General features: G+C 36.3%; 1 protein-coding gene across 2 annotated transcripts in view; it reads left to right on the forward strand.

Annotated features, from left to right (window-relative positions):
* Positions 1–15654, forward strand: part of Zeb1 (zinc finger E-box binding homeobox 1) — a 170334-nt gene that overhangs the window by 138229 nt on the left and 16451 nt on the right. For both annotated transcript variants that reach the window (XM_004659713.2, XM_045148817.1), the window contains exons 3-5: positions 4435–4494; positions 9399–9560; positions 13469–13671. In XM_004659713.2, coding sequence (XP_004659770.1) covers positions 4435–4494; positions 9399–9560; positions 13469–13671 — 425 coding nt within the window. The remainder of the gene's footprint in view (positions 1–4434; positions 4495–9398; positions 9561–13468; positions 13672–15654) is intronic.

Consider the following 15654-nt stretch of genomic DNA (forward strand, 5'->3'; position numbering starts at 1 on the left):
ACGATACAAAGTACAAAGAACGAAACTGCTTGGAAAATAAATTTCAAATTAAGGTTTCAACAAGTTTGAATGCAGGAATGTATTAGCATTTGCTTTCTACATAGGTTTCCCTTTGCATGGATAATATTGTTGGGAATAGAGAGAGCACACTTGGAGTCCTACTGAGTATGGAAAACGAATTCATTTTCCCCTCACTGGACTGCTTAGAGATGACTGGGAACACATTTGAAATGGTTCCAAATGTAGATAGGAATTTCAGAAATGTGCTAAATAATCAGGTCTGAACTGCAAATGGATTTATGTTTCATATGACAGAAAACCTTCTAGTTTTTTTAGTTAAAATGAATCACATCTGCCATATTTGTTTTTATTTACCAAGAATTTCATCTTATGGCTAAAATAAATAGCCATCTGTTTTGATCTAAATTTCTGATATTTCCCTATGATCTATGTTACTTGTACTTTTATTTTGATACAATAACAGATTCACAGATTATTCATGAAGTTACATATTCATAAAAATACAGCAAGAACCTATGTTCCCCTTGCCCACTTTCCCTGGTGGTAACATCTTGCAAAACTGTAACTAAAATCACAGGCAGAATGTTGACTCTGAGATTCACAGTTATGATATGGAATAATTCCATCACTCACAGCTCACTATTTCTTACATAACCCACTTCCCTCAGTCCTCTCTGCCTCAGCTCTGGAAATCACTACCTGTTCATTCATTTTCACAATTTCCAGAGTGTTACATAAGTGAACCTGTGTGGTTATATTCTTTTGGATTGTTTTATCTCACAATCCATTAATGTCATAGCAATTGGTCTAAATTACTGAATCAATCATAAGTTGCTTCTTTTACTTAATGAGTTGTCCTTCATAACTTTTTTCAAGTTAACACAAAATCATACCCTAAGAAGTTTCTCTCATTTATATATTTGATTGGAATTTTGATTAAAGGCCTCAGAAATGCTCTCATGGCACTTTTTTCGTGGTACCAGGAATCAAACACATGCATGCTAGCCTAGTACTCTACGCTGAGCTGTGGCTCTTCCCCTAATGTCATAATCAAAGTCACTTAGGTTGACTAATCATAAGATATGGACATTATTGTCTTATAGAAAAGCAAACCCTGTATATGCATAGATTGTATCACTTTACTCTCCTTATAATCCCCTTGTAGTCTTACTAAAAGTAAGACCAAGGGAGAGAATTCTCATTTCTTAATTCCCAGGAGGAGCTGGTGCATGAAATGCATTTAAACTGCCTCCTTTAGGCTAATAACCTAGTGCTGGTCCCGGCAGGAAGCTGGAGGAATCTAGTCCTAGGAGTGTAACTTCTAACAGGTCCCTTTAGGGGGAAGAGCCTAGTCCTCAGTACAATCTCCTGCTGGTCTCTGCAGGAAGTAGAAGGAGACTGTTCAACATTGAAGGGAGAGTGGTACATTCTCTTCTAATTTCAGTGAATGACTTGCTTTTATTTCTTCAACCAAAATTCTACCCCCAAATGAAGGAGAGAATGAAGACTTCTCATTTTTTAAATTATGGGTATTAAAGTCTGGGAATAAATTCTGAAGTATTTCAAATGCTTATTTTAAGAATCTCGATTTTTTTTTTACCCTAAAAAGAAATGGAAAAAATGCTTGATTGAATTGAAAGTACTTTTAAATTAGCTGTAATAATTATAAAAATAAAAAAATAGTAATACTCAAAATGTAATTTTAGTCATTAATATCAAGGACTTATATTAATGAGTAGTAACTATATTTTGATTTTCAATTGAAGGGCAATAAAGGATATATATGGATATATATACATACATACACAATGAGAAGTATCTATATCACCTCTATATAATTATGTAGGCATATTATTTTGACTTAAGTAGATGCATTAGAGAGGGGAGAGGGATAGCTAATAGTTCATAGATACATAGAAGACACTGGTTATTATCCTGTAGTTTTACAGGAATTTTTAATTGGTGTTCTTTAACAGAAGCTAATCTGAACATCATGTACCTTAGTGTATATTTTAACTTTTCACATAATGATCATCCTTAAATGATAGTATAAAAGTGCATGCATAAGGAAAATCTGATCAGACTTCTTGGTCTGTACCTGTAATGACAGCTCACAGAAAAATAAGGCAGGAGAATTTCCAAGTTTGAGGCAAGTTTGGACTACAGTCTCAGACTTTGTCTCTGGAAAACATGGGGATGAGGAGGTAGCTCAGTTGGTAAAGTCCTTACCTTGCAAGCATGAGGATAAGACTCCAATCCCCAGAACCCACATTTCAAACAGCCATGCTTATAATCCCAGGACTGGGGAGGAGGAGACAAGTGGGGCTTGCTGGCCAACAAGTCTAACCTAACTGGTGTGCATTAGGCCAGTGGAGACCCTGTGTCAAGAACAGGTAGACAGTACTTGAGAATGACACTCGAGATTATCTTCTTGTTGCCATGTGCATGTGTACCCACCATCACATACACATATACATGCAAAGATAGGAGGAGGTAGAAAAAGAAATTCTTCTGAAATACTTACATAATTATATACAGACTTAAAGAAATAATCTGTCAGAAGTTCTCTCTAAGGGACTGGTAAAGATTCAACCATTTGGTCTGCCTTTTTAGGATGTAGAATTTTGTGGCACCATTGCCGTTTGGGTCTAGATTCGTCTCCCACCCCTTCCCTCGCCCTCCCTCCCTCCCCACCCCGCTCTATGGTCTAGTTTCCTGGATATGTCAGCATCTTGGGTAGATTGAGATTAGGTGCTGTAGATAAGTGAGACTATGTGGTGATTTTCTTTCCATAATTGGGTATGTTCACTGAGAATGGTCTGTTCCAGGTTCAACCATTTTTCCTCAAATTTTATTAAAAAAAAAAAAAGAAATATCTGTCAATTATCAAACAGGAGAAACTAAATCAGAATTTTTTTAACTTTTTTTAAATTTTTATTTATTTATTTGAGAGCAACAGACAGAGAGAGAAAGAGGGGGGGGGAGAGAGAGAAAGAGAGAATAGGCGCGCCAGGGCTTCCAGCCACTGCAAACGAACTCCAGATGTGTGTGCCCCCTTGTGCATCTGGCTAACGTGGGTCCTGGGGAATCGAGCCTTGAACCGAGGTCCTTAAGCTTCACAGGCAAGCGCTTAACCACTAAGCCATCTCTCCAGCCCCTAAATCAGAATTTTTGATTGATGTATTCAGTGGGATTTGATGGTATTACAAATAATTATATTGTTTAGTATAACTTCACCCTGATCATAATTAATATAGGTATTCTGCAGGAATTTTTGTCAAACACATGTTTTTAGTAAACTACTATAATAAATGAAATATTACCTAAATATATGAAACCTAATTTCTTCCTGCCACAAAGTAGGTATTTATTTGTAATATAAAATGCTTGCTGTAAAACTGTTGTCTATAGAATGAGCCCACTATGCCGAAGTGGCAAGGGAGGATAACAAATATCCTTGTCTCTCCATGCTGCCATTATTACTTTTAATTATTGCTTATTAATAGCTGGAGTTGTGAACAGAATAAAAGAAAGGCATAGTGTCTTAGATGGTTGGGCAAAATAACACTGGTTTTATCCTCTGTTTTCTGCTCCTTCTGGTAGAAGGACAAGTGTATGGCTTTCTGCTCGCGGAGACGGAAGGGCGAGGGTGTGGCAGTGGGGGTCTGTCAGAGCTGGATTCCTATTCCTCCTCTTCACCAGATCCTGTGAGCCAGTCAGTTATCTTCAAGTCTTGAGTTTCATTTGCTTTTTAGCTTATAAACATGTGCTAATGAGAATATTCATTGAATTGTTTTAAGGCATCTAGTACTCTATCATGCCTAGAACATAGAAATTTTTAGTTTGAAGAAATGGTAAATCCTCGTACTGTGAACATTCTGCTCCCTTTCAGCAAAGCTGCACTAAGACATAGCCCAGGCCTAGAGCACCTGTCCAGGTGTAGCTCCCCCTGCAAGTCCACATATGTCATGACAAATCACAGCCTGAGTACTCATAGCTCGCAGTGCTGTGTACAGGACAATCAGGCTATATCAGCTACACATGGAACACATGAGCTTCACATTTCCACTTGGGTCTTATTCCAATGATTCTCACTTACATGTGTCATTAGTGAACCATCTGTAATCCTAAATATTGCTGGTCCTAAGCAGGAAAAGATACCCAACCTGTCATTCTAAAATATGTATAATTCTAGAATAGTATCTAAACCTTCATTAATTTTTGTTTACCTTTGTGATTTTGACAAAATTATCATCATTTATCAAGTTTTATCTTCAAAGCTACATTAGCATGTTTTATAAAGGGAAAAATCCAAGTTAAATATACCCTGAATTTAGTTTTATTTTCTGATTTTAGGAGTTAAAATATCCTTGACACATTCATCTGTTTTAATACCCTCTTCATTATTATCAGGAAAGGAAGTGCGTGGAATCCTGGGGCCTGACGCTCGGGGAGGTGATGCAGGGTGTGCAGGTAAGCTTGCTCCTGGACTTTGATGAAGGGAGCTCTTTTGTGATACATCCTTAATTTAGTCCATTTCTTTCTCTTTTATTTTCCCTTCTTAATTTTTTTAGAACTTGGGTATATGGTCACTTAGAAAAAGCTAGAAGTTATATTGTTTAAATATAATGTAAAATTGTGTGTTTTTTGTAAGACATTAAATGTTCCATCCTATAGGTATGGCAAATATAGTGTACAAATAATTCACAAAAATAAACTTTATGTGACTATGACGATTTGAACTTATATCAAAATTTTCCCAAGTTATATAAATGCAGACCTAATAATTAGTTTGACTTTCATCATTAGCTACAGACATCTGCCTTGGATTATCTACAAAACAGGAGAAGAAAGAAAAATAAGCAATATATTTGTCTATCTATAAAGTAGATGAGAGGGGCTGAAGAGAAAAGTCAGTAAAATGCTTGTCATAAGCATGAGGACCTGAGTTCTAGCCTTAGAACCCACATGAAAAAAAGCTGGGTGTGGTGGCACACACTTGTAATCCCAGCACTGGGCCATGAGACAGATACCCTGGACTTACTGGCCAGCCAGACCTAGCCTGTGTTATAGCCCACTGTTTCAAACAAGGTGGACACCACTTAGGAACAACACCCAAGCTTGTCCTCTGACCTCCAAGTTCATGTGCACAAACATATAAAATAAAACACTTGATGAGAATTACAAATATTGATGAATTGAATGAACATATCACAGCAAACAAAAGAATCAAAGTTTTTCTGTAATTTCTGTGTTTGCAATGGCCAAAATGAAGTTCATTTATAGTAAAAAAGAAAATTTGCTTCTAGGTGAATAAAATTACATATTCCCAGAGACTTAAGGCTTTTCCTCTAATGGATTCAGACCAAATTTAAGAAGCAAAAGAGTAAGTGGAGCACATGAATCAGCTCTTCTGTGTGTGTTACCAGGCACTTCCCTCTGTGTCCTATGCGTCAGATAGAACTGCCAGAGCTTGAAACATGAATTACAAATTGTTAAGCCTTTATTTCCTCTAAGTACTATATCTTAAAGTAATGTAATTATAGTTTGTCTTAGATATTTCTAACATATGATTCTCTTCTGTAGTTTACTATTTCTAGATTTATGTTTTAATTCAAAATACATGTTTAAGGGTAGCCCATAGAGCCTTATGTATTATGCGTGGCTTATAGGTGTCAAAACAAGTTTGCATCCATAAGCATTAGCACTCCTACGCTTGTCAGTTCCCTAAACAGGAAGTAAATCTTGGTGTTGTTACTGAAGGTGAAGTCCAAGTTCATTAATAATAGAGGAAGTGGTAAATTGTGGTGCCGGTATCCTCAGGTTTTATAGTCTTCCCTTAAGTTTCATGAATAATGCATTAATGTATGCTTGCTATCAAATATTTGTTATGCTAGCCTACAGGTTCTATAAACTATTCAAACTAGATATCTATTATTAGTAAAATAATATCATTATATAAAAAATTCAAGCAAATTTATTTATTAGTACAACAGTAATATAAACATACATTGCTTATTGCTCTTTTACCTAATATTAAACTTTGATGATTTATAATTACTATATTATCAGTCATAAGACAATTTTCTAGGTGAAATACGAACAAGAAAAGCATTTATAGTTCTGAACTCATAGTATTTTATCTCATAGTGTGCTGTTCACTATAAAAAAATGTCTTTCAGTGTGAAATGCTAACATATAAGTTACCTTTAAAAAATCACATCGAGAAGGTAATCGTCAATTAAGCAAGATGTTGCTAAAATAACAGCCTGTGCCAGCTACCAGCACATCTGTTGCTCCATTTCCCTGAAACATAGGAGAGGAGTTGGGAGCAAACAATTAATACGGCCCTGCTAGATGTAGCTTTAAAAAGAAGACAGGAATTGAGCATTTGGGACTTTGGAGAAGCTTGACTGTAATGTTACGTTGCCTTTACTTTTGTTACAACTTGCAGAGAATAACAACACTATACATGGCACAGAGGTTGCTGTCGTCATTTCAGAACAGTGTCAGATCATTCCTGTAGCTCAGCTCCTTCTGCTGTCAGGATGCTGAGAACTTGAGCTAAACTGAGTATTTAGAGTGAAATCTTCACCCAGGATCTTGTTCCTTCTGTGCACATCTGTTTTGTATATGTAGTGAGTCGTCCCACAAAGTGTCAAAAATGGGATGTAAAACTTGGAAGAAGCCTGTGGATACTTTCTTCTGCTTGGGGAAAAAAATTTATATTGATGGCTAAATAAAAATTAAATAAAAAATAAAAATTTTTAGTTTTCATATTAAATATTTGTTATCTTTAATTTGTGATCATAGCCCTATAATTCTATGCTATGACGAGTGATAAGAGTCTATAATTCTGTATTTTGGCAATCAATACTGAGTTTCATCTTACCTAAAAGAAATCTAAATTATCATTGCATATTTATGAGTTTATTTAGTCAATCGAATACAAGTCCTAAGACCAGAAAATTTGCTACTAATTGACTTTTTTATCATGTTTACTTTCTAACAATTTAAATGTTATTGATAACACTGCAGAATTTCTCATTTCAGTTGAAATTGGGCTTGATAAATGTATGGATAATTTAGTGTAAAGAGCTCAAAATTGGATACCAGACACCTAACAGCAAATCATCTATTTTCATAGAAATACATTTTTCCTATATGATTTGGAAGTGCAGTCTAACCTTTCTAACCCTACTAGTCTTATTGAGGAGAATCTTAATTGTGAAATTAGTAGCAAACAGTTAAATAGCACTTACTACATTCCAGGTCCAATATCAATAAGCATATTGCTAGATTAATTATTTTATCCTTAAAACAACCCAAACAGTGGTTATCATCCAAATTTTATAGTATGTAAACACTAGTATCTCACAAATTAGTTAATAAATATATCAAACTTCTTATTTTATAGTAAATAATAAACAGTTTCTAGAACATTAAAACTGTACATGTTTAATATCACTTTTATGTAAAAAATGCATAGCAATTTAATACCATTACTTTTTGAAAAATATCAGCAAGAGGGGGCTGGAGAAATGGCTCAGCAGTTAAGGCATTTGCCTGCAGTGCCTATTGACCTGGGCTTAATTCCCCAGAACCCAGAAAAAGCCAGATGCACAAAGTGGTACATGCACCTGGAGGTCATTTGCAGTGGCTAGAGGCCCTGCACCCATTCATTCTCATTTTCTCTTTCCCTCCCTTCCTCCCTTTCTCCCTTTCTCCCTCCCTCCCCTCTCTCTCTCCTTGCAAATAAAGAAACAAACTATTTTTTACAAAAGAAAATGTATCAGTGAGCTCCTGAAGTCAGAAATGGCACATCGCCGATTTCTCTCCTTACTAGTGGTCTTCTGTGTGCCCTAGAGGATTGCTGTGCTAACATAATATGTAGTTTCTGTTTCCTTAATTTCTTGGGACAATAAGAATGTTATGGTTTAAGAAATTATGAAGTAATTTATTATTTAATATCAGTTGCTCATATTTTATCACAACATAAACATATAAGCAATCATTAAAGAAAAATATTATTGTAGATACGAATAATTGAATGTTACTTTGTGAATTTTTTTTGAGAGAAGGTCACGCATAGTTCGGGCTAAGTTCAGACTCAGAACACCTCTCTTGTACCAGACTCTGAGTGCTGGGAACAAGCACACTCTACCTTATTAGGCTTGGCGTTTTCTTTTTTCTTCTCTTTCCTCAGTTTCTCCTTTTTAATAAAAATATGAGAGCAGGGGCTGGAGAGATGGCTTAGTGATTAAGGTGCTTGCCTGAAAAGCCAAAGGTCCCAGGTTTGATTCCCCAGGACCCACAAAAGCCAGATGTACAAGGTGGCACATTTATCTGGAGTTCATTTGCAGGACTGGAGGCCCTGGAACACCCATTCTCTCTATCTGCTTTTGTTTCTCTCTCATAAATAAAATATTTTTTAAAATATATGAGAGCAAAGTGTACTGTGAAAAACAGCAAAGAGAAGAGTCATCATAATGCTACGAAAGTGTACATGTGACATTGAGAAACTGGGAAGTGATTCCCTTAAATCCAGAAGTATCAGGACCCCCTCTGGAAAGAGTCCTCATGTGACTTGAGATGCAGCGACTCCAGTTTGTGGTGACTGACATGGAAGTCTAAACAGGGGCCTGGAGCCCTGCTGAGCCACCAGTCCCCAGCAGGGCCACAGGGCTGGCTAGGAGCTCAGCAGCCCTCAGCCACCATCCCAAAGTGAGCAAATTTTGTTTCTCTTAAGCCTATTTAACTAAAAAACAAGAAATCCCTCTCTTTTAATACAATAGTTAAACATTCACTGAGGCTATAAAGAATAGCCTTCTTGGTATCGGAATTCTATAGGAGGTTTTTAAAAAAAGCAATTTTACTGATTTGATACCCATTGACTCATATTAGAAGTCTACAGATAATTATTAAATGCACTTTCTAAGAAAGCATGTAACTGAACCAAAAGAGTGGTTTGTGGGAGAATGACTCATACTCTGAGTATAATGTTAAATATTATGATAGGTTACTAAGAAAGTCATCTTGGATTACCAAGGTATATTTCCCTAAATTTATCACTGAGAAATAATTCATTCAGAAATGTATTGCTTTCTTTGAGTCTTTTTAGTAAAATGAAACAGAATTATATCTATAAAGCTTAAAAGGGACCTTTAGAATTTTAGACATAACATTTTAAATGTATAAAACATTTACATTTACATTACAATAGACTGGAAAATTTAGTAAAGTTTATTTTTAGTTTTTAGTAAATATTGCCTATAACTTCAAGAAGGATCATCTGTTCTCTCAAGATAATTTATTTAGAAAACTATATAATAAGTTGATGGTAAAATTGCTCTTTATAAAGAATTCATTTCTTTCAGTAAAAGATGATGAATGTGACTCAGATGCCGAAAATGAGCAAAACCATGATCCCAATGTTGAAGAGTTCCTGCAACAGCAAGACACTGCTGTCATTTATCCTGAGGCACCCGAAGAGGACCAGCGGCAGGGCACACCGGAAGCCAGTGGTCATGAGGAAAATGGTGAGGATGGCTTGATGCCTGTTTTCCTCCAGAAAGTTGAAGAATCATTGTTTCTATTACTTTTCTGTGGGAATATACTCAGCCATAGGGAACACTTATGGGAAGCTTACTATGTAAGAACTTGTGTGTTAGTTAGTTAGTGGGATGCAGACCATGGTGACAGTATAGTGTTAAGCTGTTGTCTGCTCTGGGATGTAGCAATAATGGTAGTAATGTCTCTGCATATGAGATGCTTGGAACAGTGCTTAGACCTCCGTCTCCACTCAGGCGTCAGTAGTCAGCAGAGCTAAGAACGGGGTTGACTCTTACAGTCCTTTAATTCTTTTTCACTATTCTTTTAGCAAACAAAATATGGTTGTCTGTTTCAAAACATAGTAATTTGGAGACAGTAGTTTTTATGAATCTGTTTTAGTCTACTCTGATGTGAATTCATGGCTGAAACCATGATACAAATGAGTCCAGACATTCCTAAAAAGAAATAGATTGTTGCTTTGCCCTACCAAGCACCACATGCAGATGAAGATCACCCACAATCCTGTAAGAAACTTTATGTAAGATCAGTACCAAGACTAAGAAGGGACCTGAAATGCTTGATTAGTAAAGTGTTAATCTTCTACATCTACCTTTATTTTTCCTGGGTTTCAAAATGAGTGAATAGATTTAGTTTAGTGTTCAAATAATCCCCTTTTAACTTTAAGAAGGAAATTGAGAAAAATTCCTTGGCAGAGTCAGCTATATCTTTCTTAAAACAGGAACCAACTATTAAAAAGAGCAGAAACATAAGCTAGGTATAGTGGTTCACATCTCTCAACACTGGGAAGACTGAGTGAGTAGAATTTAAGTTCAAAGCCAACCTGTGGTATATAGTAAAGCCCAGCCTTGTGATAAAGAGGAAGCAAAAACAGAAGTTTCACTCCAGAATGGATAGAGTTTTCTTAAACCAAATCAGTGATGAGGACCTAAGAGTAGAACATTCCTAAACTGTCTCCAGTGTGCCAAGCAGTTGTATTTTTAAAAAAATATAGATTACTGACCCAAGGGTCACTATAATAGCGATACAGCTAAATCATTCATTCTTGATTATCTGTTCGCTTGTTTGGAGAGCTCATAGCTATTGTCATTGTAATACTGTTAGGCTCTTTCATGTCTTCTTTCAATTCTTGATCATTTTTTTTCTCCTAAAGAAAATATGTTAGCATTAAAACCTGAAGAAACAGGATATAATCAAAGTGAGGGAAAAATGTCAAAAATTAAGCATATGTATGTATATATAGTTTTATGTGACACAGAATTTCAAAAAGTCTTGATTGAAAAAGAACACAGTGAAACTAAGGATATGTTCCATTATATAGATTTAATGTAAATTAAGACAATAAAATCTCACAAAAATTGGCAAGCTAACTGTTCTGAATTGGTAGAACAGTGAATTAATTAGAACATTTGAACTATAAACTGTGTTGTTAGTTTAAGTATTCACTACTTTCAGGTTATAATGTAATTTCATTAAATACTAATAGGATATTCTAAAGTAGAATATTATCATACCAGCATTGCTATTTATATAAAAAAGTGATTATCCTCAGATCTTAAGTTTTTGCATTTTTTGGTAAAGATTTCATCCTGTACTCTTTGCTCATAAGTTATGAATATGCAGACTAGCTGTGACATATTGAATAAGCACAAATTCTAAATAAATGGGGAACAGGTGTAAGGATGTTTTAGAAGTTTAATGTCATAAAATGCTACCACTCAGCAATACTGTGCTACCTAGCAAAGGAAATTTTAAATGGTAAAGAATTTTGTTTGAAAAAATAGTTGCAGTCACAAATTCATAAAGAAAGTATCTGCAGCCGGGCGTGTTGGCGCACACCTTTAATCCCAGCACTCGGGAGCAGAGGTAGGAGGATCGCCGTGAGTTCGAGGCCATCCTGAGACTACATAGTGAATTCCAGGTCAGCCTGGGCTAGAGTGAGACCCTACCTCAAAAAAACAAAAAAAAAAAAAAGAAAGAAAGTAAGAAAAGAAAGTATCTGCAGTTCAATAAATGGTCATGTAGGGCTAGAGAGATGTCTAAGAGGTATGGCAGTAGCCCGTGAAGCCAAGGACCCAGGTTTGATTCCCTAATGCCCACTTAAGCCAGAGGCATAAATTCTTGGGGCTGAAGAGATGCTTTTGCAGTTAAAGGCACTTTCTAAAAAAGCCTGCAAGCCCAGATTCAAGTCCCCAGCCACCTATGGAACTGGATAGGCATTCTTTTGCAGTGACAAGAAACCATGGAGTGCCCATACATACATATGTGAACACACACACACAAGTGAATAATTTTTTTAAAAGATTAAGGGGCTAGGGAGATAGTTCTGCAGTTAAAGACATTTGTTTGCAAAGCTTGTTGTCCTAGGTTCAGTTCCCTGGCAGCCATGTAAAGCAAGATGCAAAATATTGCATGTATGATACATGTGTGTCCCCTATACACATAAATACATACTTTTTAAAAGAATAAATTTCACTTGCATGTGAGAAAATAGACCTTGTGTATCAGTATATTGGTTTATGAAAATAATAACTTGCTGTTAAAATAACATGAGCAACTTGTTATTTTACTAAATTATTAACATCTTACTTATTAATTGTAAAGATTAATCATGAAGACAAAAAGCAAGCATGATGAGGGTAGATAGCTCTCTGACACTGGAATAAGAGCAGCTTGTCTCATACAACCATAGGGCATTGAAATTCCAATAATGGTGGACTTGGACTTTTGGCATTTGAACTACCTAAAATTACTTAGGCAGACTAGCCATTTGGGCGAAAGGAGACCAGATATTGTCTTCCTACCAATGCCTGTACAAATAGGGATTTGTAATACATAAAATACAATCATCCCAAGTTACCTTGCTAGTTAGCAACAAGAGATCTCATTGTAAACTTTGGTGCTTTGGTTATTTAATTTTTACTTATATATCTGAAAGCTATTTCAACATGTTTGACTAACTATTGAAAGCATATGTACACTAGCATGATAGATGCCCACTAAGGCATCTATCTTTTTAAATGTATGTTCTGGAAATCTAAAGTTAGGTACCCACTTTTATCTAGCAAGTGCTCTATTCACTGAGCCATCCCCCTGGCCCAAGTACTGGTTTCTTTGAAGAGCTATATCAAATCTAGAAAATTACTCTATTCATGGAGTAGTACTTAGCAAAGCATTACATTTTAGGATTCTAAGGCTTACATGGTTTATGATAAAATATGACTTATTTAATAAATTCTGGTTCATATATTATATATATATGCATACATATATATAGATATATACATACACATACATACACACACACATACCTCCACACCTATAGAATTATACAAAATTTATCACTAAAGTTCAATAGGACAAAGAACATGAAGAGTCATGCATGGGAAATCATTTGGGGCCAAGCCTATGTTGTGCCCCCGCCATTGCCCTACCTCCCACGTACATCCCTTTTGGTCTTAACTCAGTCAAGTGGTCATGCCTAACTGTAGAGGAGTCTTGGAAACATGCTGTGTGTAGTGTTTATTCATTTATGATGATAACTTTTCAGTGTTCATCTCAAAAGCAAAAAACTGAAAATAAAATATATGATTCAACTGTTACTGACATATTCTGCTGTATAATTCCCCCTTCAATACTTTATGTTAATAAGTGTAACTGGCCACTTAACCATTACAAATGAGGTTTAGTGAAATTATTCGACCTTTCTGAGCCTCACATGTTATCTTTTATGAAGTGGAGATGTGTATCATTGTACTGTTTTAAAATCGAATATAAAATGAGTAGCATTTCATCTGGGGCATAGTATAAGCACTCCATGGTAACTTTGATAAGCTCTCCTGGATATTTTAAGTTTAAAATCTCTGTTCTTTCATAGGAACACCAGATGCATTTTCCCAACTACTCACCTGCCCATATTGTGATAGAGGCTATAAGCGGTTTACCTCTCTGAAAGAACACATTAAATATCGCCATGAAAAGAATGAAGATAACTTCAGTTGCTCCCTCTGCAGTTACACCTTTGCTTACAGAACCCAACTTGAACGTCACATGACGTCACATAAATCAGGAAGAGATCAAGTAAGTGAAATCACCATGAGGTCACTAGTGTTACAAATGCTGACAACTAAATGCTCAATGACAGGCAAGCATTTAGGGGTAGACACTCTCATATCTGTAGCCTCACAAAAATGGAGCGAACTAGTGCTTTTTCCAGTAAGAACCTTTCTATCTTGCTGATTTTTTTTTTTGTATGCTTATATCAGAACAAATATTCTTCCAACTTTGAGAGATTTCAGAGTGCATTCTATTAATGCTGTGTGTGCTAAAATAAATGTTAGTCACATAAACCACACGACTTTTAATACGAACCAAATTGAAAGGAAAATGCAAAGGGTTTTCATTTTCTTAGAAGCAGTGACTATTCTGAGTATGAGCGTCTGAGGTTCTTGTCCTACAGAAGGGAAGACACCACCTCTAAGAACCAGAAGATTTAGAATTTTGGTCATGTGTTTTGTCATTGTGCCCCCATTTTCTAGAAATATAAGCCAAGGACATTTTGTAACTGCTAGTTACATTTAAGTTGTGGGCTTTGTAGTTAAGGTTAAAAATCATAGTAACATTACCAACTATCCTTTGAGGGTTTTTTTGCCTCGTCCTCTTAATTATCAGCTATTAGCAACAAAATTAATGTCCTTTGACTCTATAAGTGTAAAAATCAACTAGATACTTAACAGCATGTTACAACATATGCTGGAGTGGAGGCATGTGTCCAGTTTCTTATAACAAAAGGATTATGAATGTCTGCATGCTGACTTGTGAGAATTCTAACCAGGTAGGTTCCCAATGAAAGTCACATATCCCATAGACAGTAGCTTTGCTAGGGTGATGGAGGACCCTAAGAAAAAGTCTAATAGAAAAATATGCAAGAGTTGACCTGTTTCCTTGGGGCTTTGACAGCTTTGCTCACCAAATAAGATAACAGGAGGGAGAGTGGCAGTGAAATTGGATAGTTTTCAGCAGCAATGGGCTAATGGTAGAGTCCTCCAAAGAGCCCCTGAAAGTAGGAGGCAATAGAAAGAGAAGAAGGAGGCTGACACCGAGGAGGACGGCCAGAGACAGATACCACTTACTGCACATCCTTCCCAGGGAGTCTTAGCAGGGACACCCAATAAAGGCTTCTCTGCTTCATTGAGTCTGGTATGCCACAGTGGAGACTGTTTCTGCCAAAGAGCCTGGGCACATGACATTTGAAAGGAGAACCCATCTTCAAGTACAAGAGAAATACACATTCTCTCTGTTATGAAACTTTTGTCAACAGAAAAGACAGTCAAAGCCAAAGATGTTATTATAAAAATAAAAAAAAACAACTAAATCTCTGTGACCTTGAAAGCCACTCTTCCGTTGACTTATCTGGTGGGGTAAATGTTATTTTATGTATAAACCATAGGTCAGAGAAGGGTCGAAAGGAGCTAGAACACACAGGGGAGCAGTCTGGGAGGAGGTGTGATGAGAGGTCTTGCAAGGCAGCAAGCTAGTGGGTAGGTCAATGATCTTGCTGGCCTTTGGAATCCAATCATACTCTGCCTAAAATATAAGCACTTTCATATCTTTATACTGTATTCATTCAACAGCTATTTCAGTTTCTAGTATGTGCCAGGCCCTGTCCCAATTACTAAAGCCAAGTTCTGATAGAAAGGAGTACATGTAGGTGGTTCTGGAGTCAACCCAGGGAGTGTGAGAAACAAAGCAGGCTAAAAAGAAAAGTCAGAAAGAGCTTAGCTATAGTCAGGAGAACTGAGGACTGGCCTTGGAACTAGCCTGCGTAAAATGAAAGCCATGTCTTGGAATATCATGGGAGGAGTTTCCAGCCAGAGGGAAGAGAATGAAGTTTTCCAGGAGTACTGAGGGAGACCTGCCTGGCTTATTAAGTAAGGTGAATAATGTGGAGAGAGATAGATGAGGCCTGAGAGGTTCTGACAAGGAGACAGTATAGGCCTTCATATAAAACAAGATAAAGATTCAATTTTATTTTTAAATATACTAGGAAAGCCTTTGAAGAAT

Source organism: Jaculus jaculus, chromosome 5 (assembly GCF_020740685.1).
Source record: "Jaculus jaculus isolate mJacJac1 chromosome 5, mJacJac1.mat.Y.cur, whole genome shotgun sequence".
NCBI classification, from domain to species: Eukaryota; Metazoa; Chordata; class Mammalia; order Rodentia; family Dipodidae; genus Jaculus; species Jaculus jaculus.